This window comes from Schistocerca americana, chromosome 6 (assembly GCF_021461395.2).
Source record: "Schistocerca americana isolate TAMUIC-IGC-003095 chromosome 6, iqSchAmer2.1, whole genome shotgun sequence".
Classification (NCBI taxonomy): Eukaryota; Metazoa; Arthropoda; class Insecta; order Orthoptera; family Acrididae; genus Schistocerca; species Schistocerca americana.
The window spans coordinates 205,638,636-205,662,940 of record NC_060124.1 but is presented as its reverse complement, the minus strand read 5'-3'; the positions used below and the strand labels follow the sequence as shown (position 1 = coordinate 205,662,940).

Here is a 24,305-nt window from a genome sequence, read left to right as displayed (position 1 = left end):
CACCTGTACAACACAATGCATGCATTGCATTCAACATTCTGGTGGGTTCACCAATTTTTTTATGTAGCAGCATTTCAGATTTGCAATGGCTTATCCTGTAATTATGTTAGCCAGGGATACTGCAATGTTAATCACTTAAATGTGTTACCTAGACAAAAGTATTCCAGAATTTTCAGTACTCAACATTAATTATTTTTTGGAATGCAATTTTTTTTCAAGTCAGTATACCACTGTCCAAAAAATTAAAAGGAGAGAAGACAGACAATCATTGCAACAGATTGTCAAAATTTCCACACAGACAGAAAGAAGTTCTTTAGATGGATACATGATCCAAAGACAATGAAAGAAGTGTGGTTGAGCCATAATGTCTCAACTGTGTCTGCTCTACTCATGTCAAAATAATAGTCTCTTGGTAAAGCTTAAGTCACAATCACCTAGCAATGCCATTTGGATCCTGTTTTGCGAGGTAGAATTCTCAGAAACCTTACAACAGATCAGAGACGTACCAAGGTCTCAGAACTGTGAAATGTGCCATAAACACGAGGCATTTTTATCAAGGTTTTGGCGACGATTTCGAGAGTCGGGGAAATGCTCAGTATATGTCAGTAGATGATCGACCACGAGTGACAGCTCCACAAGACAGCTAGATAACAGTAAGTGCAAGAACACTGTCTGCAAAACTTACAGCTGCCTCAGAATTACCAGTCATCTGTCAGGGACAAAGAAAGGTCCAGCAGTACGTTTTTTCTCAGCACTACAGAGGAGGGTTGAGTTTGTGCTCTTCACACATGCATCCTACTTGCAAAATTTTCCTCCTTGCATATTTATTTGGATGAACACTGATCGTCCAGATCATTACGACCACCTACCTAATAGCCCATACGTCCACCTTTGCTGCAGATAACAGTGGTGATGCATTGTGGCATGGAAGCAAAGAGACTATCAGACCAATTGTACGATTGGATTGAAGAGTTCCTAGATAACAGAGCACAGCATGTCATTCTCAATGGAGAGAAGTCTTCCGAAGTAAGAGTGATTTCAGGTATGCTTCAGGGGAGTGTCGTAGGACCGTTGCTATTCACAATATACATAAATGACCTTGTGGATGACATCGGAAGTTCACTGAGGCTTTTTGTGGATGATGCTGTGGTATATAGAGAGGTTGTAACATTGGAAAATTGTACTGAAATGCAGGAGGATCTGCAGCGAATTGACACATGGTGTAGGGAATGGCAATTGAATCTCAATGTAGACAAGTGTAATGTGCTGCGAATACAAAGAAAGAAAGATCCCTAATCATTTAGCTACAGTATAGCAGATCAGCAACTGGAGCAGTTAATTCCATAAATTATCTGGGAGTACACATTAGAAGTGATTTAAAATGGAATGATCATATAAAGTTGATCGTCGGTAAAGCAGATGCCAGACTGAGATTCATTGGAAGAATCCTAAGGAAATGCAATCCGAAAACAAAGGAAGTAGGTTACAGTATGCTTGTTCGCCCACTGCTTGAATACTGCTCAGCAATGTGGGATCCGTACCAGATAGGGTTGATAGAAGAGATAGAGAAGATCCAACGCCGAGCAGTGTGCTTCATTACAGGATCATTTAGTAATCGCGAAAGCCTTACAGAAATGATAGATAAACTCCAGTGGAAGACTCTGCAGGAGAGACGCTCAGTAACTCGGTACGGGCTTTTGTTAAAGTTTCGAGAACAAACCTTCACCGAGCAGTCAAGCAGTATATTGCACCCTCCTTCGTATATCTCGCGAAGAGACCATGAGGATAAAATCAGAGAGATTAGAGCCCACACAGAGGCATACCGACAATCCTTCTTTCCACGAACAATACGAGACTGGAATAGAAGGGAGAACCGATAGAGGTACTCAAGGTACCCTCCGCCACACACCGTCAGGTGGCTTGCGGAGAATGGATGTAGATGTAGATGTAGGTCGCTGGAGATAGTTGGCACCACATCTGCACACCCTAGTCCACTAATTCCCATAAATTCCGGTGAGGGGGCAATGAGCTCTGATGCCACGTTCAGGCACATCTCAGATGTGTTCAATTGGGTTCAGATCTGGCGTACTGTGGGGCCAGCACATCAATTGGAACTCACCACTGTGTTCCTCGGACTAGTCCATCACACTCTGGCCTTATGAGATCGCGCATTATCTTGTTGAAAAATGCCACTGCCATTGGGAAACTTGACGATCATGTTTCTGCTCTGCACCCAGTGTATGATAGTCCTTGGCTGTCATGGTTCCTTGCAAGAGCTCCACAGGACCCGTGGATGTCCACGTGAATGTTCTCCAGAGCATAACGGAGCTCCCACCAGGTTGTCTCTGTCCCACAGTACAAGTGTCAAGGAGCTTTCCCTTGCAAGATTGTAGATTTGTGCATTCTCATCAGCATGATGAAGAAGTATTGGGATTCATCAGACAATGCAATGCTTTGTCACTGCACCAACATTCACTGCTGATGGTCACTGCCCATTTCAATCGTAGTTGCCAATGTTGTGGTGTTAATGTTGGCACATGCATGGGTCATCGACTGTTAAGGTCCGTTGTTAGGAGTGTTTGGCACACTGTGTGTTCATACTCACGTGTACTCTGCCCAGCAATAAAGTTGATGTTAGTTCTGCCACAGTTAGCCACCTGCTGTGTTTTACCAGTCTGCTCAGCCTACAATGCCTGACATCTATAGCGATGGGTGGCTACCCAACCCCAATATATCTGGACAGCGTTTCACCTTGTTTTTGCTACCTACATGTTGAAGATACCACAACATTCCTTGAACACCTGACAAGTTTTGCAGTTTCTGAAATGCTCTTGCTGAGCCTCTAGGCCATCACTATCTGCCCTCAGTCAAACTGAGACAGATTGTGCGCTTTCCCCATTCTACACATGGACAGCACACTCACTGATACAACATGCACCATGTGTGTGTCTGACTAACAGTCATTCCCCACCAGGTGACGCTGCTATCACCTGGATGGGCTTATATCAATAGTAGGTTGGTGATCATAATGTTCTGGCTGATTATTGTGTATAGTTGCAGCCAGTACAGTCACAGCAGCACAATTGAAGGAGACCATTTGGAGTGTGGTCTGATGAGGCATCGTGATGTAAAGTGGTACCAGGAGCATAATGGAAGGAACTGTCTGTGGTGGAGTTTGAGAAGTCATGAGGATGGAAGGGTATTTGGAGCTTACATTTTCATTCATGGTCTGAGAATTCTGTTAACACTCAGTGACACAGAGACGAGTAATTAAATGAAGGAAAGAAGGCAGTTCTGAGTTTAACATACTATTGGCAATAAAGTTACTAGAGGAGGAGCACACAGTAGGATTCAGTAGGAAATATACCGTTTCCTTCTGAAAGGAAAGCCCCTTACATTTACCTTAACCAATTTAGGGAAACCAAATAAAATCCAGAAATAAACGGCCAGACAGTGATTTGAACCCTGTTCCTCCAGAATATGAGTCCCCGTCTTCCTCACTGTATCACCTGGTTCGATAATGAAGTATTGCAAGTACTTTCTGCAATTTTCCAGTTCATCCAGACTTCCTCATTATGAGCAGTAATGCCCATTCACAAACAAATGCACTGATGGCTGAATTTCTCTCGGGTCAAGACATCCCCTATTTGAAATTGATTATCAGGACTGTCTGCTTTAAATCCAATAGAATATGCCAGGATTGCACTCAGGAGATGCATTTTACTGCTTCATCCACAACCATCCACTCTTAAATTGTCCACATATCACAGATTTTGGACCATCTGACGGATAGCACACCATTTCGCCATGAAACAAGGGTGACAGATGGATGCATCCATACACACCCATGATTACACTGTTGATGAGGAAGTGATTTTTCTGATACTGTGACGTAATTTTCTTTTAATGTTTATCTCCAGTTTGCTAACTACATGTCACTCCCCACCACGCATTCTAGTGCGTTTGGCATGCTGCCCACAAGGTGGTTGAGCTGTTACTGCTCAAGCCTGTTCCACTATTTGACAGATACCTCCCTGAGGTCATCCAGTGTGTGAGGACCTGCAACATACGGTTGTGCATTATCCTGCTGAAATGTAGGGTTTCACAGGGATCTAATTAAGGGTAGAACCACGGGTCGTAACACATCTGAAATGTAACCTCCACTGTTCAAAGTGCCGTCAATGCGAACAAGAGGTGACCGAGACATGTAACCAATGGCACCCCATACTATCACGTCGGGTGATACGCCAGTATGGCGATGACGAATACATGCTTCCAATGTGCGTTCACAGTGATGTCGCCAAATATGGATGCGACCATCATGATGCTGTAAACAGAACCTGGATTCATCCGAAAAAATGACGTTTTGCCATTCATGCACCCAGGCTCATTGAGTACACCATCGCAGGCGCTCCTGTCTGTGATGCAGTGTCAAGGGTAACCACAGCCATTGTCTCCGAGCTGATAGTCCATGCTGCTGCAAACGTCGTCGAACTGTTCATGCAGATGGTTGTTATCATGCTAACGTCCCCATCTGTTGACTCAGGGATCGAGACGTGGCTGCACGATCCGTAACAGTCATGCGGATAAGATGCCTCTCATCTCGACTACTAGTGATACGAGGCCGTTGGGATCCAGCACAGCATTCTGTATTACCCTCCTGAACCCACCGATTCCATATTCTGCTAACACTCATTAGATATCGACCAACGCGAGCAGCAATGTCACGATACACGTGATGGTATGCATTTCTCCTCCTTACACGACACATCACAACAACGTTTCACCAGGCAACACCAGTGAACTGCTGTTTGTGCATGAGAAATCGGTTGGAAACTTTCCCCATGTCAGCACGTTGTAGGTTTCGCTACCAGTGCCAACCTTGTGTGAATGCTCTGAAAAGCTAATTGTTTCTATATAGCACAGCATCTTCTTCCTGTTGGTTAAATTTCGCATCTGTAGCACGTCATCTTCGTGGTGTAGCAATTTTAATGGCTAGTAGTGTACATACATGGTGAAGCGAAATTCGCGCACTCGGGCTTCGCAGTGCGACTCCTCACATGCCAGCGGTAAAGAAATGTCTCTCACAAAATTTCATCCGGCGAGTACATCCGGCAGAAAAAGGACGTTAAAGAGTGGGAACACTGTAACCATACGTATGGTTACTACCTTTGTCAGCACATACACATTGTGCTGTACAGTTAGTGCAGTGGATAGAGTTTTGGTTTAGCGTGCAGGGAGCCGATGGTTCGATCCTGGGTTGAGGCATACGCTTTTTATTTGGCAAATTTAGTCCAGGAGGCACGGTGTCTGGCATCTTAATCGTCAACAGTGATCGAAGCATGTCCTCTAGAAAAAATTTGCACTTAACGTACTACAATCGTAGAAATGGAAGATAGGTCAGCTTTGAACAACACCCTTTCCATGTCGTGGGCATGAATCTATTTTCAACACTTCATCTACTAGACATGAAAACTATTTTCTTTGTACCCTCCTCTAATGGTCCCATAGATTAGTACCAGCTATTATTCAAGCCTCGTTCAGGTCCATTAGATTTCGTTAGGGCCTCACGTTCCCAGTAGGACAAAGCAACGTGCTTTGTGAATGATGTCCAAAATCGGTTACTGTTTGTATGTGTTATCACCATGGTCCCACTAATTATACCTGTCAACACTGAGTCTGGTAACCGCATGCTGTTCACTGCGTATCTCAATGCATTATTATTATTATTATTATTATTTCTTTCCTTTCTCAGATGTTATGTCTGGTTAAAAATGGAAAGTGACACGGACCTTGATCAAGCGTGACTTCCTTTTAACTGTACGATATATGTTACATTGCATTTATGAACTTTCGGGTAATTGAACATGTATCAATAATTACAGATTTCTGTAGTTGTATATATACGTTTGGATGTAGCTGTATTGTGTTGATGTACTGGTGGATATTGTGTGGTATGACTCCTGTAGTTGATAGTATAATTGGTACAATGTCAACTTTATCCTGATGCCACATGTCCTTGACTTCCTCAGCCAGTTGGATGTATTTTTCAATTTTTTTCTCCTGTTTTCTTCTGTATATTTGTTGTATTGGGTATGGATATATCGATTAATTGTGTTAATTTCTTCTTTTTATTGGTGAGTATGATGTCAGGTTTGTTATGTGGTGTCGTTTTATCTGTTATAATGGTTCTGTTCCAGTATAATTCGTATTCATCATTCTCCAGTACATTTTGTGGTGCATACTTGTACGTGGGAACGTGTTGTTTTATTAATTTATGTTGTATGGCAAGTTGTTGGTGTATTATTTTTGCTACATTGTCATGTCTTCTGGTGTATTCTGTATTTGCTAGTATTGTACATCTGCTTGTGATGTGATCTACTGTTTCTATTTGTTGTTTGCAAAGTCTGCATTTATCTGTTGTGGTATTGGGATCTTTAATAATATGCTTGCTGTAATATCTGGTGTTTATTGTTTGATCCTGTATTGCAATCAGGAATCCTTCCGTCTCACTGTATATATTACCATTTCTTAGCCATGTGTCGGATGCGTCTTGATCGATGTGTCGCTGTGTTAGATAATACACGTGCTTGCCATGTAGTGTTTTCTTTTTCCAACTTACTTTCTTCATATCTGTTGATGTTATGTGATACAAAGGGTTGTACAAGTGGTCATGAAATTGCAATGGCGTAGCCGATGTATTTATATGAGTGATTGCTTTGTGTATTTTGCTAGTTTCTGTTCGTTCTATAAAGAATTTTCTTAAATTGTCTACCTGTCCATAATGTAGGTTTTTTATGTTAATAAATCCCCTTCCTCCTTCCTTTTTGCTTAATGTGAATCTTTCTGTTGCTGAATGTATGTGATGTATTCTGTATTTGTGGCACTGTGATCGTGTAAGTGTATTGAGTGCATCTAGGTCTGTGTTACTCCATTTCACTACTCCAAATGAGTAGGTCGATATTCGTATAGCATAAGTATTTATAGCTTTTGTCTTGTTTCTTGCTGTCGATTCTGTTTTCAGTATTTTTGTTAGTCTTTGTCTATATTTTTCTTTTAATTCTACTTTAATATTTGAATTATCTATTCCTATTTTTGGTCTGTATGCTAGATGTTTATGGGCATCTGTTTTTTCCATCGCTTCTATGCAGGCGCTGTGGTTATCCAGTATGTAATCTTCTTGTTTAGTGTGTTTTCCCATGACTATGCTATTTTTCTTACATTTGTCTGTTCCAAAAGCCATATTTATATCATTGCTGAATACTTCTGTTATCTTTAGTAATTGGTTGGGTTGTTGATTTTTTGCTGCCAGTAGTTTTGATCATCCATGTACAGCAAATGTGTGATTTTGTGTTGGTATGTTCCAGTAATATTGTATCCATAATTTGTATTATTTAGCATGTTGGATAGTGGGTTCAGAGCAAGGCAGAACCAGAAAGGACTTAATGAGTCTCCTTCGTATATTCCACGCTTCATCTGTATTGGCTGTGATGTGATATTATTTGAATTTGTTTGGATATTAAGAGAGGTTTGCCAATTTTTCATTACTATGTTTAGGAACTGTAAGTGTATCAGGGACTGTGTATGGGTCTGCAATGTAACTGTTAAATAATTTAGTTAGATGTGAATGTGTTGAGGTGAACTTCTTTAGCCAGAAATTTGCTCTTTTATCTTTTCCAGTGGCTTTCCAATTGTGCGTAGAATTAATTGCTTGGGTGACTTCATGTTGCAAAATTATCACTTCCGGCATATGTGGTATCATCTTGTATGTGTCTGTTCCTGCTTGTATCCACTGTGCATATATATTATGTTGTAGTGGGTTTGACCATATGTTGCTCCAGAAGTGTTCCACGTCTGTTATGTTTGGTGGATTGTCTATTTTAATGTGTGTGTTATCTGTTGTCTGGTAAAATTTCTTTTGGTTTGTGTTGAATGTTTGGTTTTGTTTCCTTCTATTTTCACTTTTTTTGTATCTTCTAAATCGTTTGGCCAATGCTTGTAATTTCTACTTCTTTTCATCTAATTGCTCTATCGCTTCTTGTTGTGAGATCTTACCTAACCTTGTTCGTTATTTGTCTGATATTTCATTTCTTATAAATTGTGTTAGCTGTCCGATGGCTTTTCTCAGTTTTTCTATTCTGATCTGTAGCCTGTATTGCCATGCTGGTTTTGTGGGTTTCTTCTGTGTGTTGGTTGGTTCTGATTTCTGCCTAGTGTGTGTATTTAGTGTAGTGAGTGCTCATATATAGACCAGTAGTTGTAACTCTTCCATAGTTGTATTTTCATTTATTTTGTTGTGTATGATTGTGCTGATAGTTGTTATTGTTGTTTCGACTTGTGGGTTATTTGGTGGTCTATGCAAGAATGGTCTAATGTCTGTATTTGTGTCTTTGTATTGTATATATGTCAGCTGAAATTGTTCTTCTATATCTAACATGTGTGTCACTTCGTGTCCTATTTGTACTTGTTCTGGTGGCTGTCTTAAGATTTTTTTTTCCTCTGATTGTTTAATTGATGCGTGTTGTTCTTTGTTTGTTTGCTCTGGGATGTTTTAGTCCATTACTGTATTTTCTTCTTCTTCTGATTGCACATTATTTTGTTCCAGTATTTGTTGTACTTGTTGTTTGATGTTTTTTAATCCTGACTGGGGTATCCTGTTATTTTTTTATTATTGCACGGATCTGATCAGCTAGTCGTTGTTCTGTTAAAAATTTTAATTCTGGGTATCTGGTAATAAATATGTGTAAATTTGTGATCTATATCCAGTTGTGTTGGTTCCTAAGTTCGTTGCTTGGTAATAACAGAACATGAGGTGTTGGTTAACTTCATCTGACCATCTCATCCTCTGTCTTTGTTTTCCTTCTAGAGTGGTTGCAGGAAGCATATCCTGCAAAACACCTCTATTTGGATTTAAATCATTTTCCGTGTGGCTAGCAGTGTCGTTACCATTGTGGACGGGCATAGGGTTCAAGCGTCGTCCCCGACCATGACAACTCTTGTCCGAGGCTTCATTAGTTCTGTCCTGAACCAACTAATCACACTAAAAGGGGGCTTAGCCCTATTAGTGGTTTGTTCTTTTCGTCGCCTTTTACAACTGGCAAAACATACCGGAGGCCTATTCTTTTCCCGGGCCTCCACGGGTTTTATTATTGGTATTATTTTTATTCTATCAATGGGATTGTGGATACATCATGCCCATTGTCTTTAGGGAAGCAGTGTAATTCGAAACCGAACATTTCACAATTAGCAGTGTTGGGATGAATTACGCAGAACAACACCAGTCAGAGGGGTAATGTGCGTTAGGTGAAACAGTGCACAGGACTGATGGCGTGTTTACAGTGTGAGCACTGTCCCCAGACAGTGACTAGTTGCGAGTGGAGTAATGTACCTGTCATAGACTCCAATGTACATGCTTACACGTATCGAATTTTCTCATTGTAAACCTCTAAACCAGTGTGGCAGACATATGGCATACACTAACGATGAATATGTGGATATGCTTCTGGTCCTCGGTGTATCTGCAACCGGGTTAGTGTTGCCACTCGTGAATATGCTGCTAGATATCCTCGTCAATGCCACCCAGATAAAAATGCGTTTTGTCATCTGGAGCTGCGCCTTCGGGAGCCAGGTTCTGTCCTTCCACCACTGTGTGACAGAGGTCGTCCACGGACTCACCGTACTCCAGCTACTGTGGGTGCTATTCTGGAGGCCACACACCAAGAACCTCAGCAAAGCGCATGTAGCTTAGCAAGGCAGCTGTGTGTCTCGCAGTGCATGGTAGTTAACCCGCTGCACCCCTATCATTGTGTTTTCACGCAACACCTGCATCCTGCAGATCGCCATCAGCAGATGCAATTCTGTGAATGGTTCCAACAACAACAGGAAGCCAACGATGATTTCATGAACACCATAATATGGTCAGATGAAGCCGCATTCACTTGTGAGGGTGTCTTCAACGTGCACAATGCCCACCATTGGTGTGAGGTTAACCTGTACGTCACCCGCGACAGTGGGCATCGAGTTCGCTTTGTTATCGACTTCTGGGCCGAAATATTGGGCGACAGATGTGTGGGTGCCTACATGTTGGCTGGCTGGTTGACTGCACAAAGGTATCATGCATTCCTCTCAAACTATCTGCTTGATGCTCAGAAAGATGTTCCAATACATGTTTGGAAGAGGATATTGTTCCAACATGATGGTGCACCTCCACACTCTGGAATTAATATGCGACAGTATTTGGAGCATTTCCAGGGAAATGGCTTGGACATGGAAGTCTAGTTGTATGGCCACCGCGTTCAGCTGATCTAAATCCCCTGGATTTCTTCCTGTGGGGACACCTGAAGGAGCACGTGCACTCTACTTCGCCAACAAATGTGGAAGAATTGGTAGCACGTGATCATGCAGTTCTTGTCACTCTGGATGCACTTTCGCTGCGAAGGGTCCAGAGCTGAATGATCCGGCGGTTTGCGCAATGTTTGGACGTGCAGGGTGGTCGCTTTGAGCTACTGTTGTTCTGAGGACAACAACGTATTCTGTTGTGAAGGTCATGCAGTCATTAATGTGGACATTACTATTGTCACTGGTTGCTAATGAGCGACAAATGAACGCTCGTATTAAAAGTAGTATAAATGAAAAGAAGATGTTGTGTTATTGTACTGTGCTACCAACTTTAGCATCTCGAAACTGATATTGTTTTTATAGCTATTCTGTCCTATGAGAGGCCATTTGTTTCAACTGTCTATTTCTTATTTGTCTAACCACATATTTGTTATGCTCAGCGTTTCAAAATGTAAATTTAGGATACATGTGACCTAAGAAACGGTGTATATTACAGTATGAAATGTCAGAATGAAATCAGAAAATAAAAAGTTGCTCCCCAACCTAGGATCTTTTTTTTTTTTTTTTTTGGTAACCATATATATTTATTTAAATATTTTAACAACGATACATTTAAAAAAAGACATTTTATTCTATTAATCTATTATCCTAGTGATGGTTAATATTATTGTCATTTTATATGTTTTCGTTTTTCTCTTATTGTTTGTTCCTTAAACCCTTTTACATGGCCATTTGCCGTCTTTTTTTTTTTTTTTTTTGAGGGGGGTAGACATTGCAGGACAGGCATAACAGTTTATATTTGGCTTCGTTGCATTGATTTGAGTTTATGTTTCTGTATGTGATGCACTTGTGATGACACAGGCACATTGTGTATCCTGGTTTGATCTCTTCCTCTAGTTACACTGTTTAGTGGGACAGTATGAAGGAACGTCACCATGACAGGTGGAGCAGAAGTGGAAGAAACTTTTTTTTTTTTTTTTTTTTGCATATACTACAGAATATACCTAATTGAAGAAGAGAGAAAATTTTGTCATATTACATAAGAGAAGCAGAAAGGGTAGTGTGAGTAATCAATAGAATTTTATAGGCACAAAGTAAAGGAAATCAAAATATCTAATAATAATGAGTAGTTGGCACTTTCCACTAAGGAGCACTTTGTGTCACTGATTCCACTAGGAAGAAACACTTTATACTACTATACTTCACTATTTGATGCGAGAAGAGAAAGCTCTTTATCTTTTGTGTTGCACTTGTTCACTATCACTGCACACGTTATTCTTGTGGTGAGTGTGGTGAGATGGCTGGTGGCGATGCTGAGGGTCACAGGCTGGGGAGGACTCTGGCGATCGCTGTCTGCAGTGGAATCTGCAGGAAGTTTTTGAAGTTCTCGTGGTATCGCCTGTGCCGAACCCTCGACCTCCAGCATGCTAACCAAAAACGCTGAGCACTACACCAAGCACAGGGCGCAACTGATACGTGCTGACGGAGGTAGTTACAGTACATATGGTTACAGTGCTGCCAGATTGCCACTCTTTAACGTCCTTTTTCTGCCGAATGTACTCGCCCGGCGAAAAGTTGTGAGACATTTTTTTATCGCTGGCGTGTGAGGAGTCGCGCTGTGAAGCCCGAGTGCGCGAATTTCGCTTCACCCGGTATACTTGTGTAACCAAGTTTCGTAATATAAAACGAACTGTTGAGTCTGTAATTTACAACAGCAGTAACCTACACGAGAGAGTAACAATTACTTAATAAATAATGATAGAAAACAATTTCTTGTGACAAACTGCCTATTGGCTTCTGTCTCGGGTTCTTCGGCCGACGTTCATCTAATGATTTTTCTGACGTTTCGCCAGCACGAGTGGCTGGCATTGTCAAAGCTTCACACTCCATTGCCGGTGGCAATGGCAATGGCAATGGAGGGTGAAGCTTTGACAGTGCCAGCCACTCGTGCTGGCGAAACGTCAGAAAAATCATTAGAGGAACGTCGGCCAAAGAACCCGAGACAGAAGCCAATAGGCAGTTTGTCAACAAGTGGCCACGAAAGCCTTAACAATTTTGTAATTTCTTGTGAAACAGGAACCTTGAGTGGCATAAATAATTCGAAGGGATGACGTTCCAATATGTCACTCGGTTCCCCTTGAGTTTCACGCGGTAGAATGAACGACTTTACAAGAGATCAGACAGTTCTGTTTGCTTTTCGCGCGTCGTCAATTATCTACTGCGCATGTGAGCCAGGCGTGAACCAGCCTATAGTTAGACACATGCACGCTTGGGGCGCTGGTGCATACCTGTAGGTCTATGTAGGTCAATGGTTTAGGCGCACCGTGTAGGCCTTATACCGGCTTTAACTGCGAGCGACTGCCATGAAGCAGACAATCAACATTTTGTAATTCATGCATGATCGAATGATGTTGATATGTTGTAGTCCTATTCAGCACGCAACTTCCTGCAATGTGAACCTTCTCGCTGTAATTGATACATGGTCTGAACTTTAAATGACTATTCCAGACACGTCGAGAGAGTGAATAGTGTACTCAAATGCACTGTCTATTCACAGCATGCTCTACTGAACTGCGCTGAGACTGCACATTTATACAACCTGATCAGAAGTATCTGGAGACCAATATCTAATGCGGAATTAACCACTAGATATTTTGAGAGGCGGGCAGGGCAGTATTGCGTTATCAGCAGAGAAGCAATAGCAGCAAAACGGGTGTCAGTGACTTCGAATGTGGACTGTTCACTAGATGTCACCTGAGTACAACACGCATCAGAGACATTTCAACTCTTCCACAGCTGCCTAAGACGACTGTTGATCATGTGAGTGTGAAGTGGAAACGCGAAGGAATAACCACAGTTAAATCGAGACCAGGCAGACCTCATATACTGGCGGACACGGACTATCGAACACTGCAGAGGACAGGTGTAAAAAATCGCATGAACTTAGCAGAAGGAATCACTCGTGCATTCCAAAATGCTACCAGCAGTCCAGTTGGCACAATGACTGTGGGTAGAGAGTTAAGAAGAATGGGTTACAATGGTCGAGTAATTCCTCATACGCTACACATTGTTGTAGTCAATGCTAAGTAACACTTGATGTGATGCAAAGATTGGCGCCATTGGACTGCGGACGAATGGAAACGAGTGATCTGGAGCTGTACCCTGTGTCAGTCCGATTGAATGGTATGGGTTTGGCAAAAGCCTGGAGATCGTTACCTGTTATCATATGTAGTGCCAGCAGTGATGTACTGACGAGGTGGTATCGCGGTATGAGGCTGTTTTTTCGTGTTAGGGGTTTGTCCCCTATAAGTACGGAAAGATATGAGCACTTTTTATGGCATTGTGTACTGCGTACGGTACAGGAGCAGTTCAGAGATAACGTTTGGTTGTATTGTGACAATGCACGCTGTCATAAATCATAATAAAGCAGCATCTACGAGATGATTGTTTGTGGGAAATAACATCCCTGAAATGGACTGACCTGCCCAAAGTCCCGACCTAGAACCCACCAGAACATCTTTGGATGAGTTAGAACGACGACTTTGCTCCAGTCCCCAGCATCCAATGTGACTACCTCCTCTTGATGAAGAATGGGATATTCCTCCACAGACATTCGACACCTTATTGGAAGTGTCCCCAGCCAAGATGAAGCCGTCTCATAAAGACGATGCGTGGACACACCCCGTACTAATGTATCAGGACCCTTTTGATCAAATAGGTTACTTTTAGCGTCATTGTAGAGATGGCTTTGATCAAAAGAATATTGAGAAAGAACCTTTAAAAAGAAACCACATTTTTTTTGAGCTGTTTGCATGTGTTAATAGGTGATGACGTGGCGGTTCAGAGAAGGCAATACTGCGTCGGCATGAAATGCCTGGGCATCAGTTGTTGAGAACGTAGAAGTGACCTGCTGCTTAGAGACTGTAAGTGCTGCTTGGTTGAAGTTCGATCTGCTTTGTGGCGTACTTTCCTCACTCGGAATAGGATTAAATGTGTTTTTCAACGTTTTGTGCCCAACGAAACGTGAGTTTCAACACTTACCCTCTTAATTCATGAACCAGACGACCCATGTGCCTCACCAGACGGTAGTCCCGCAAAGGGACAATGTGAGACAGCGTTTCTGTTGTTGGTGTGATGTCGTCAAACCTGAAACAAAATTGCGGCTTGTTTACAGCTGTCACGTAATAAAGCTTGATATGCATGTTACTGTACTGCAGATTATAGTAGTCAGGGTGATTAAATTTCCCTTCAGTTTTCTTTTCAGCAAATCATAAAATGAATCAGTGAAATAACAAATTCGGAGAGGCTGCAGGCTTAAACACTCAAAACAAGCAATAAGTCCTTTTTATAGCTTGCTCATGTTTTGTTCCTCTTGTATTGTATTTTTGCCATTTAGCCATGCAGGGATTCCGTAATATCTACAGGGTGGTCCATTGATAGTGACTGGGCCAAATATCAAGAAAGAACAAAGAACGAAACTCGTCTAGCTTGAAGGGGGAAAACAGATGGCGCTCTGGTTGGCCTGCTAGATGGGGCTGCAATAGGTCAAACGGATATCAACTGCGTTTTTTAAAAATAGGAACCTCCATTTTTATTACATATTCGTATAGTACGTAAAGAAATATGAATGTTTTAGTTGGACCACTTTTTTCGTTTTGTGATAGATGACGCTGTAATAGTCACAAACGTTTAAGTACGTGGTATCACGTAGCATTCCGCTAGCGCGGACGGTATTTGCTTCGTGATACATGACCCGTGTTAAAATGGACCGTTTACCAATTGCGGGAAAGGTCGATATCGTGTTGATGTGTGGCTATTGTGATCAAAATGCCCAAGGGGCGTGTGCTATGTATGCTGTTAGGTGTCCTGGACGACATCATCCAAGTGTCCGGACCGTTCGCTGGATAGTTACGTTATTTAAGCAATCAGGAAGTGTTCAGCCACATGTGAAACGTCAACCACTACCTGCAACAAATGATGATGCCCAAGTAGGTGTTTTAGCTGCTGTAGCGGCTAATCCGCACATCAGTAGTAGACAATCTGCGCGAAAATCGGGAATTTCAATAAAAACGTCGGTGTCGAGAATGCTACATCAACATCGATTGCACCCGTACCATATTTCTATGCACCAGGAATTGCATGACGTCGAGTTTGAACGTCGTGTACAGTTCTGCCACTGGGCACGAGAGAAATTACGGGACGATGACAGATTTTTTGCACCCATTCTATTTAGCGACGTAGCGTTTCCGATAAGTTATTCCTTGTGTAAGTGTATCAGGGACTGTGTATGGGTCTGCAATGTAACTGTTAAATAATTTAGTTAGATGTGAATGTGTTGAGGTGAACTTCTTTAGCCAGAAATTTGCTCTTTTATCTTTTCCAGTGGCTTTCCAATTGTGCGTAGAATTAATTGCTCGGGTGACTTCATGTTGCAAAATTATCACTTCAGGCATATGTGGTATCATCTTGTATGTGTCTGTTTCTGCTTGTATCCACCGTGCATGTCTATTATGTTGTACTGGGTTTGACCATATGTTGCTCCAGAAGTGCTCCACGTCTGTTATGTTTGGTGGATTGTCTATTTTAATGTGTGTGTTATTTATTGCCTGATAAAATTTCTTTTGGTTTGTGTTGAATGTTTGGTTTTGTTTCCTTCTATTTTCACTTTTTTTGTATCTTCTAAATCGTTTGGCCAATGCTTGTAATTTCTACTTCTTTTCATCTAATTGCTCTATCGCTTCTTGTTGTGAGATCTTACCTAACCTTGTTCGTTATTTGTCTGATATTTCATTTCTTATAAGTTGTGTTAGCTGTCCGATGTCTTTTCTCAGTTTTTCTATTCTGATCTGTAGCCTGTGTTGCCATGCTGATTTTGTGGGTTTCTTCTGTGTGTTGGTTGATTCTGATCTCTGCCTAGTGTGTATATTTAGTGTAGTGAGTGCTGCTATATAGACCAGTAGTTGTAACTCTTCCATAGTTGTATTTTCATTTATTTTGTTGTGTATGATTGTGCTGATAGTTGTTGTTGTTGTTTCGACTTGTGGGTTATTTGGTGGTCTATGCAAGAATGGTCTAATGTCTGTATTTGTGTCTTTGTATTGTATACATGTCAGCTGAAATTGTTCTTCTATATCCAACATGTGTGTCACTTCGTGTCCTATTTGTACTTGTTCTGGTGGCTGCCTTAAGATTTTTTTTTCCTCTGATTGTTTAATTGATGCGTGTTGTTCTTTGTTTGTTTGCTCTGGGATGTTTTAGTCCATTACTGTATTTTCTTCTTCTTCTGATTGCACATTATTTTGTTCCAGTATTTGTTGTACTTGTTGTTTGATGTTTTTTAATCCTGACTGGGGTATCCTGTTATTTTTTATTATTACACGGATCTGATCAGCTAGTCGTTGTTCTGTTAAAAATTTTAATTCTGGGTATCTGGTAATAAATGTGTGTATATTTGTGATCTATATCCAGTTATGTTGGTTCCTAAGTTCGTTGCTTGGTAATAACAGAACATGAGGTGTTGGTTAACTTCATCTGACCATCTCATCCTCTGTCTTTGTTTTCCTTCTAGAGTGGTTGCAGGAAGCATATCCTGCAAAACACCTCTATTTGGATTTAAATCATTTTCCGTGTGGCTAGCAGTGTCGTTACCATTGTGGACGGGCATAGGGTTCAAGCGTCGTCCCCGACCATGACAACGCTTGTCCGAGGCTTCATTAGTTCTGTCCTGAACCAACTGATCACACTAAAAGGGGGGTTAGCCCTATTAGTGGTTTGTTCTTTTCGTCGCCTTTAACGACTGGCAGAACATACCGGAGGCCTATTCTTTTCCCTGGCCTCCACGGGTTTTATTATTAGTATTATTATTATTCTATCGATGGGATTGTGGAAACATCATGCCCATTGTCTTTAGGGAAGCAGTGTAATTCGAAACCGAACATTTCAGAATTAGCAGTGTTGGGATGAATTACGCAGAACAACACCATTCAGAGGGGTAATGTGCGTTAGGTGGAACAGTGCACAGGACTGATGGCATGTTTACAGTGTGAGCACTGTCCCCAGACAGGGACTAGTTGCGAGTGGAGTAACGCACCTGTCATAGACTCCAATCCACGATAGCCGCGACAAGTGGAACATCAGCGACCTTGGCGGGTTAATGTATGGTGCGGCACTATGGAAGGAAGGATAATTGGCCCCCATTTTATCGATGGCAATCTAAATGATGCAATGTATGCTGATTTTCTCCGTAATGTTCTACCGATGTTACTACAAGATGTTTCACTGCATGACTTAATGGCGATGTACTTCCAACATGATGGACGTCCAGCACATAGCTCGCGTGCGGTTGAAGCGGTATTGAATAGCATATTTGATGACAGGTGGATTGGTCGTCGAAGCACCATACCATGGCCTGCACGTTCACCGGATCTGACGTCCCCGGATTTCTTTCTGTGGGGAAAGTTGAAGGATATTTGCTATCGTGATCCACCAACAACGCCTGACAACATGCGTCAGCGCATTGTCAATGCATGTGCGAACATTACGGAAGGCGAAGTACTCGGTGTTGAGAGGAATGTCGTTACACGTATTGCCAAATGCATTGAGGTTGACGGACATCATTTTGAGCATTTATTTCATTAATGTGGTATTTATAGGTAATCACGCTGTAACAGCATGCGTTCTCAGAAATGATAAGTTCACAAAGGTACATGTATCACATTGGAACAACCGTAATAAAATGTTCAAACGTACCTACGTTCTGTATTTTAATTTGAAAAACCTATCTTTTACCAACTGTTCGTCTAAAATTGTGAGCCATATGTTTGTGACTATTACAGCGCCATGTATCACAAAGCGAAAAACGTGGTCCAACTAAAACATTCATATTTCTTTACGTAATACACGAACAAGTAATAAAAATGGGGGTTCCTTTTCAAAAAAACGCAGTTGATATCCGTCTGACCTATGGCACCGCAATCTAGCGGGCCAACCATAGCGCCATCGGGTTTCCCCCTTTAAGCTAGACAAGTTTTGTTTTTTGTAGTTTTTTCGTTTGGCGCTTATTTCGTCAGATATTTGGCCCGGACACGATCAATGGACCAGTCTGTATATTTAATTGCCGTGTTACCTACATAACTTGTCCTTTGTTGAGTAGGAAAGTGTTGACAGAAAAATTCTGCCGTTACTCGTAAGCTGTCGTTTACAGACTGGTTTGAGAATACAATTTAATGCACTTTGCAGCCAGTGCAAGGAAATAGGTTTCTGACATTTAGCTACCACAAATTCAAGGTCACATTAAGTACCAATAATGGAACGTGGAAAGATCAAAGAGACTTAACACGGATATCACGGTGCACGATAGGTTGGGGGTCATTATTTGCAACATCCAACAGCTGAAAGGACTTCATAACCAATGATAGCTAGAAATTTGATAGACAGATATTTGTTTCATCTGTTACGCAGAATCATAGACCGTCAAAATGGCGTGCCGATGAGCACTATGAAATTATGAGTGAATGCAGTCTGTACATTGTGCAACCAGTAAGGGAAAACAATGAGAAATTTGGAAAGGAAATAAAAATTTTTGAGTTTGCCAGTGACATTGTAATTCTTTCAGAGACAGCAAAGGATTTGGAAGGTCAATTGAACAGAATGGATAGTGTATTGAAATGAGGTTATGAGATGAATACCGACAGAAGGGTAATGAATTAAAGCAGCAGATGCTGAGATAATTAAATTGAGCAGTGAGACAATTAAAATAGCAGATGATTTGGACAGTAAATTGATCGTCGACGGCCGATCTAATGAGGAAATAAAATGCAGACTGACAGTAGGGAAGATATTTTTGAACAAAAGAAGTCTTTAACATCAGTTAAAAATTCAATTAAACAAGGTTATTGTTAAAGAGTTGGTTTAGAGTGTAGCCTTGTAGACCGGTGAAACGTGGGCGATAAGCAGTACAAACAAGAAGACATTAAGAACTTCTGATGAATGGTGATACAAAAGAATTCATGTGAATTAGAGGATGGGGAAAGGATACGTGGGCGGCTTCCACCCGCACAGCGCATTGTGGTAATGCAGTCGCGGAAATTGAAAATTTGTGCCAGACTGGCACTCGAACCCGGTTGCTCCACTTCTTCAGAACGGTTACCTTAAGTGCCTCAACCATGCAGTCTTGCTTTCCATCCGACCCAACTTCTCAACTTACCGAACGCTGCAATGCTGCGTCCCTCGTCCATTAAACCCCTAGTCTTACTACTTACTGCAAGAGTTCGGACGATGTTAGTACGTCCACACTGAAATAAACGTCAAGGAGCCGTCGCGTTCTTACGGAAATGTATGCTCTGTCAGAAGGGTGTTAAAGGACGAGGAATGCTGCGTTGCAGAGTGTGAAAAGATGAGAATAAGGCCGAGTTGGTTAAGGCAACCATTCTAGAGAATGGTTCGAGTTCTGGTGCATTCCCAGAATGTCCTGCGCAGCTGGAAACCATGAGCTTGCCACCCATCCTTTCCCTCCCCATCTTCTGTTCCATATAAATATGTGCATCAGCCACATCATGAATGACGTCTGTTCTGTTGGACATATCCGACAGAGCAGACACCACTCAAATAAGTACACACAGAGGAATGTTGAAGGGTAGATCAGGTAACTACTAGAGAGATACTGGATCGAAATGAGAAGAAGAATAATATCTTCGCCTCTGAAGTATAAGTGACGATCTAAAAATTTCCATTTGAAGGCCGTACGGTCCAGAATCTGTATGCCAATCGGGGAAAATCGTAGTGAGCCTTGAGGCAATCATCCCACCAACTCACCAGGTTGAAGTTATCCGTTTGGTAAAACATCGTGCCCTGCTGCATGGAGAAGTCCGTACCTGCTTGGTGCACATCCTCATCCAATAGAAATTGAAGCCTTTTTTAAGAGACCGAAGGTATAACCGCATGGGGAGAGGTGGGGAGAGGTCACGAGTACAGGACAGGTTCTCTAGTGTCTAGTGTGTTGGCGTGCCTTCTGCGATGCGGCTGACCTCCCAGGCGATTGCTGCGAAACACCAAAGCTGTGTACTTGGTCGTACCATTCTTATCCCCATAGTCGAATATCGTGACGTGGTTCCAGTCACTGGTGTAACGTCCGTCCCTTGAGCCCTTGCTTTTCTAGACTTTGATAAGGAGATCAACCAACGTGTTGTCTTGGATCGCCACAGATTTGCTACCCCATACACATTCTTCGTTCTCTGACGGGCGCCTACCGATGTTTGTCCTTCGGCAACAAAGAAAAGAATAACAGCGCGTTGATCCTGGTTGGAAGGATTCGATAATAACGTCGCCATATTTTACGTTTCCGCATTTACTGAATGCACGTCGGATAGACACGAATGCCTCACTGATCCCTTGTCTACATGTTGGTACTGGTGTACATGCCACGTTGTATGTACGCTGCAGCAATCCCCTCAAACAGAAACTTTTTGACAGCCCCTTGTTGTTCCAGATCCACCTCTGATTGTATTGATACAGCAAAAGACTTCAACTGACCGAATGATTCTACTAATTTTTCAACTTCTCCTTTCCGTTTTTAATTTTTCCTTATTCTTTTTTCCTTCGTGTACTGTTATCCTCTTGTCCTCTCAGGTGTTGGGGAAACGCTTCGGTTGCCCCTGCCCAGTTATGCCCTGCTATTATACACTATGTTATCAAAAGTATCTGGACACCCCCAAAAACATACGTTTCTCATATTAGGTGCATTGTGCTGCCACCTACTACCACGTACTTCGTATCAGCGACCTCAGTAGTCATTAGACATCGTGAGAGAGCAGAATGGGGCACTTTGCGTAACTCACGGATTTCGAACGTTGCCTGGTGACTGGGTATCACTTGTGTCATATGTCTGTACGCGAGATTTCCACACTCGTAAGCATTCCTAGGTCCACTGTTTCCGATGTGATAGTGAAGCGGAAACGTAAAGGGACACGTACAGCACAAAAGCGTACAGGTCGACCTCGTCTGTTAACTGACAGAGACCGCCGACAGTTGGAGACGGTCGTAATGTGTAATAGGCAGACATCAATCCAGACCATCACACAAGAATTCCAAACTGCATCAGGATCCACTGCAAGTACTATGACAGTTACGCAGGAGGTGAGAAAACTTGGATTTCATAGTTGAGCGGCTGCTCATAAGCCACACATCACGTCGGTAAATGTCAAACGACGCCTCGCTTGGTGTAAGAAGCGTAAACATTGGACGATTGAACAGTGGAAAAACGCTGTGTGGAGAGATGAATCGTGGTACACAATGTGGCGATCCAATGGCAGGGCGTGGGTATGTCGAATGCCCGGTGAACGTCATCTGCCAGAGTGTGTAGCGCCAACAGCAAAATTCGGAGGTGGTGGTGTTATGGTGTGGTCGTGATTTTCATGAAGGAGGTTTGCACCCCTTGTTGTTTTGCGTGGCACTATCACAGCACAGGCCTACATTGATATTTGAAGCACTTTCTTGATTCCCACTGTTGAAGAGCAGTTCGAGGATGGCGATTGCACCTTTCAACACGATCGAGCACCTGTTCATAATGCACGGCCTCTGGCGGAGTGGTTACGCGACAATAACATCCCTGTAGTGGACTGGCCTGCACAGAGTCCTGACCTGAATCCTATAGAACACCTCTGGGATGTTTTGGAAAGCCGACTTCGTGCCAGGCCTCACCGAAAGAACGGGCTGCCATTCCCCAAGAAACCTTCCAACACCCGATTGCGAGAGTGGAAGCTGTAATCGAGGCTAAGGGTGGGCCAATTCCAACATTACCGATAGAGGGAGCCACGAACTTGTAAGTCATTTTCAGCCAGGTGTCCGGGTACTTTTGACCACATAGTGTAGCTAGATATTTTTCTTCATTTTGTGGTTGTTGTTTTCCCTATGTCCTCTCGAGAGCAAACAACAGATCGCGACATGACATACTTCTCAGGAATACTGGGGTCCCTGCAGCAGTCCATGCCATTGTTTTCAAAAATGGCTCTGAGCACTATGGGACTCAACTGCTGAGGTCATTAGTCCCCTAGAACTTAGAACTAGTTAAACCTAACTAAGCTAAGGACATCACACACATCCATGCCCGAGGCAGGATTCGAACCCGCGACCGTAGCGGCCTCGCGGTTCCAGACTGCAGCGCCAGAACCACGCGGCCACTTCGGCCGGCTGCCATTGTTTTGCATCAGTTCGAGACGAGAAGACTGGAAAACAACATGAATATTCCTTGGTCACCAAAAGATTCGTAAAACTGCGAACAGCAAGAAGAGCATGGAGGAACGATAGCAGTCAGAAGATAAGCCGTTAACTAACACCTGAGTTCTGCCCATCAATGGAACGAAAACCACCAGAATCAAATTGATGACAGCTTTCTGCGGACGCTCAACATAAATTCTCACAGGCATGTATAGGGGTGATTCAGCTGCCCCTACCGCTGTCGTTTTATGCAACCCGCAATGTTACAGCTGGCCTCCATAAGCCAAGCGTGATTTTTATACTCTCTCGCTCGCTACGTGTGAACTATTAGGCCTATAGAAAAAATGAGGAGAACCTTCTTGTGGGAAATTCAATGCAGTTAAATTCTGTACTGGGACACATTTCCGCTACAGGTCGCAGTTTTCGAGGTATTCAAGAATAGCGTACAAAATGGTTCAAATGGCTTTGAGCACTCAACATCGGAGGTCATCAGTCCCCTAGAACTTAAAACTACTTAAACCTAACTAACCTAAGGACATCAAACACATCCATGCCTGAGCACGCCGTAGCGGTCGCGCGGTGCCAGACTAAAACGCCTAGAACCGCTCGGTCACTGCGGTCGGCTAAAAGCGTGCAAAAGTGACCTTCAAACGCACCCCCACTTCTGGACTCAGCCCTCACCGGTTAGGATTTCCAGTTCGTTGTTCATGGTACTCCCTCCTACCACTGTACACATATTTACAACTGCACGATTTATTTCCCACATTTGGCCTTTTTTGATCTTCGTTGCCTGCCCTTATTACGCCACCGGCATAGTCGAGCACTTACTGATCGTCAAATTGACGTTTGTGTAAATTTTACCTAGCAATTTTGCGAATTTTAACAACATAAAATAAAGAATTACATCATTGTATTTGTCAGGCCTTCTCACTATGCAACTACTGTGTTTGTAAGAATTAAGATTGGATCGAATTGTCAATGTAATTAAGTTTTAGCGTGACGCTTACATAGGTCGTATCTCATTCATTACCCTCACTGACTTGTTTAAATTAATAATGCCGACCAACAAGCCGACTCCGCTGGTGGCGTAGTAGCCCAATCAGTAGATACCAAAAAAGGTAGAATATGGTGAACAGTTCATGTAGCCGGAAATTTTTGTACTGTGGTAAAAGGAAGTGCGACTAACAACATACTAGGAATCATGATTAGTGAGGGATGAGCGTGGGGCTGGAGGTGCGTCACAAAGTCACGTTTTTCTTGAATAACTCGAAAACCGTGGCCTCCTGCTAGAACGTATCCCAGTACAAAATTTAACTACATGAAATTTCCTACAAAAAAAGTCCTCCTCGTTTTTTCTGTAGAACTAGTATTTTGCACGTAGAGAGAGAGAATATGAAAATCTCAGGCGTGGTTTATGAAGGTCAGCTATGGCACTGCGGGTTGCAATAAACGGCATCTAAATCCCTGTAGATTTTGTAATGAATGTGCAGATTTTCGACACGTCAGTTACATCCCGGATAGTTTGATTTTGTAAAGCGGTCATCGAGATGGTTTATCATGGCTTGACTGAAGCAGTTTTTGTTGGAACAACCTAAGTTTTATAAATCTCACATTTACGAACAGGAAAATCGGAACGCTACACACAGGAACAATATATTCTCCCACGAAGTCTCTGTCCCAAACGTGCTTCTGCATCAGGAGGGGGTGGTAATATTTAACAAATCGAGTGTATGACAATGGTGTCTTGAGAGACA

The 24,305-nt window shown here is 42.4% G+C and overlaps 1 protein-coding gene across 1 annotated transcript in view; it reads right to left on the bottom strand.

Annotated features, from left to right (window-relative positions):
* Positions 1–24,305, bottom strand: part of LOC124620052 — a 155,141-nt gene that overhangs the window by 8,585 nt on the left and 122,251 nt on the right. The window contains exon 4 of the mRNA XM_047146719.1: positions 14,380–14,484. Coding sequence (XP_047002675.1) covers positions 14,380–14,484 — 105 coding nt within the window. The remainder of the gene's footprint in view (positions 1–14,379; positions 14,485–24,305) is intronic.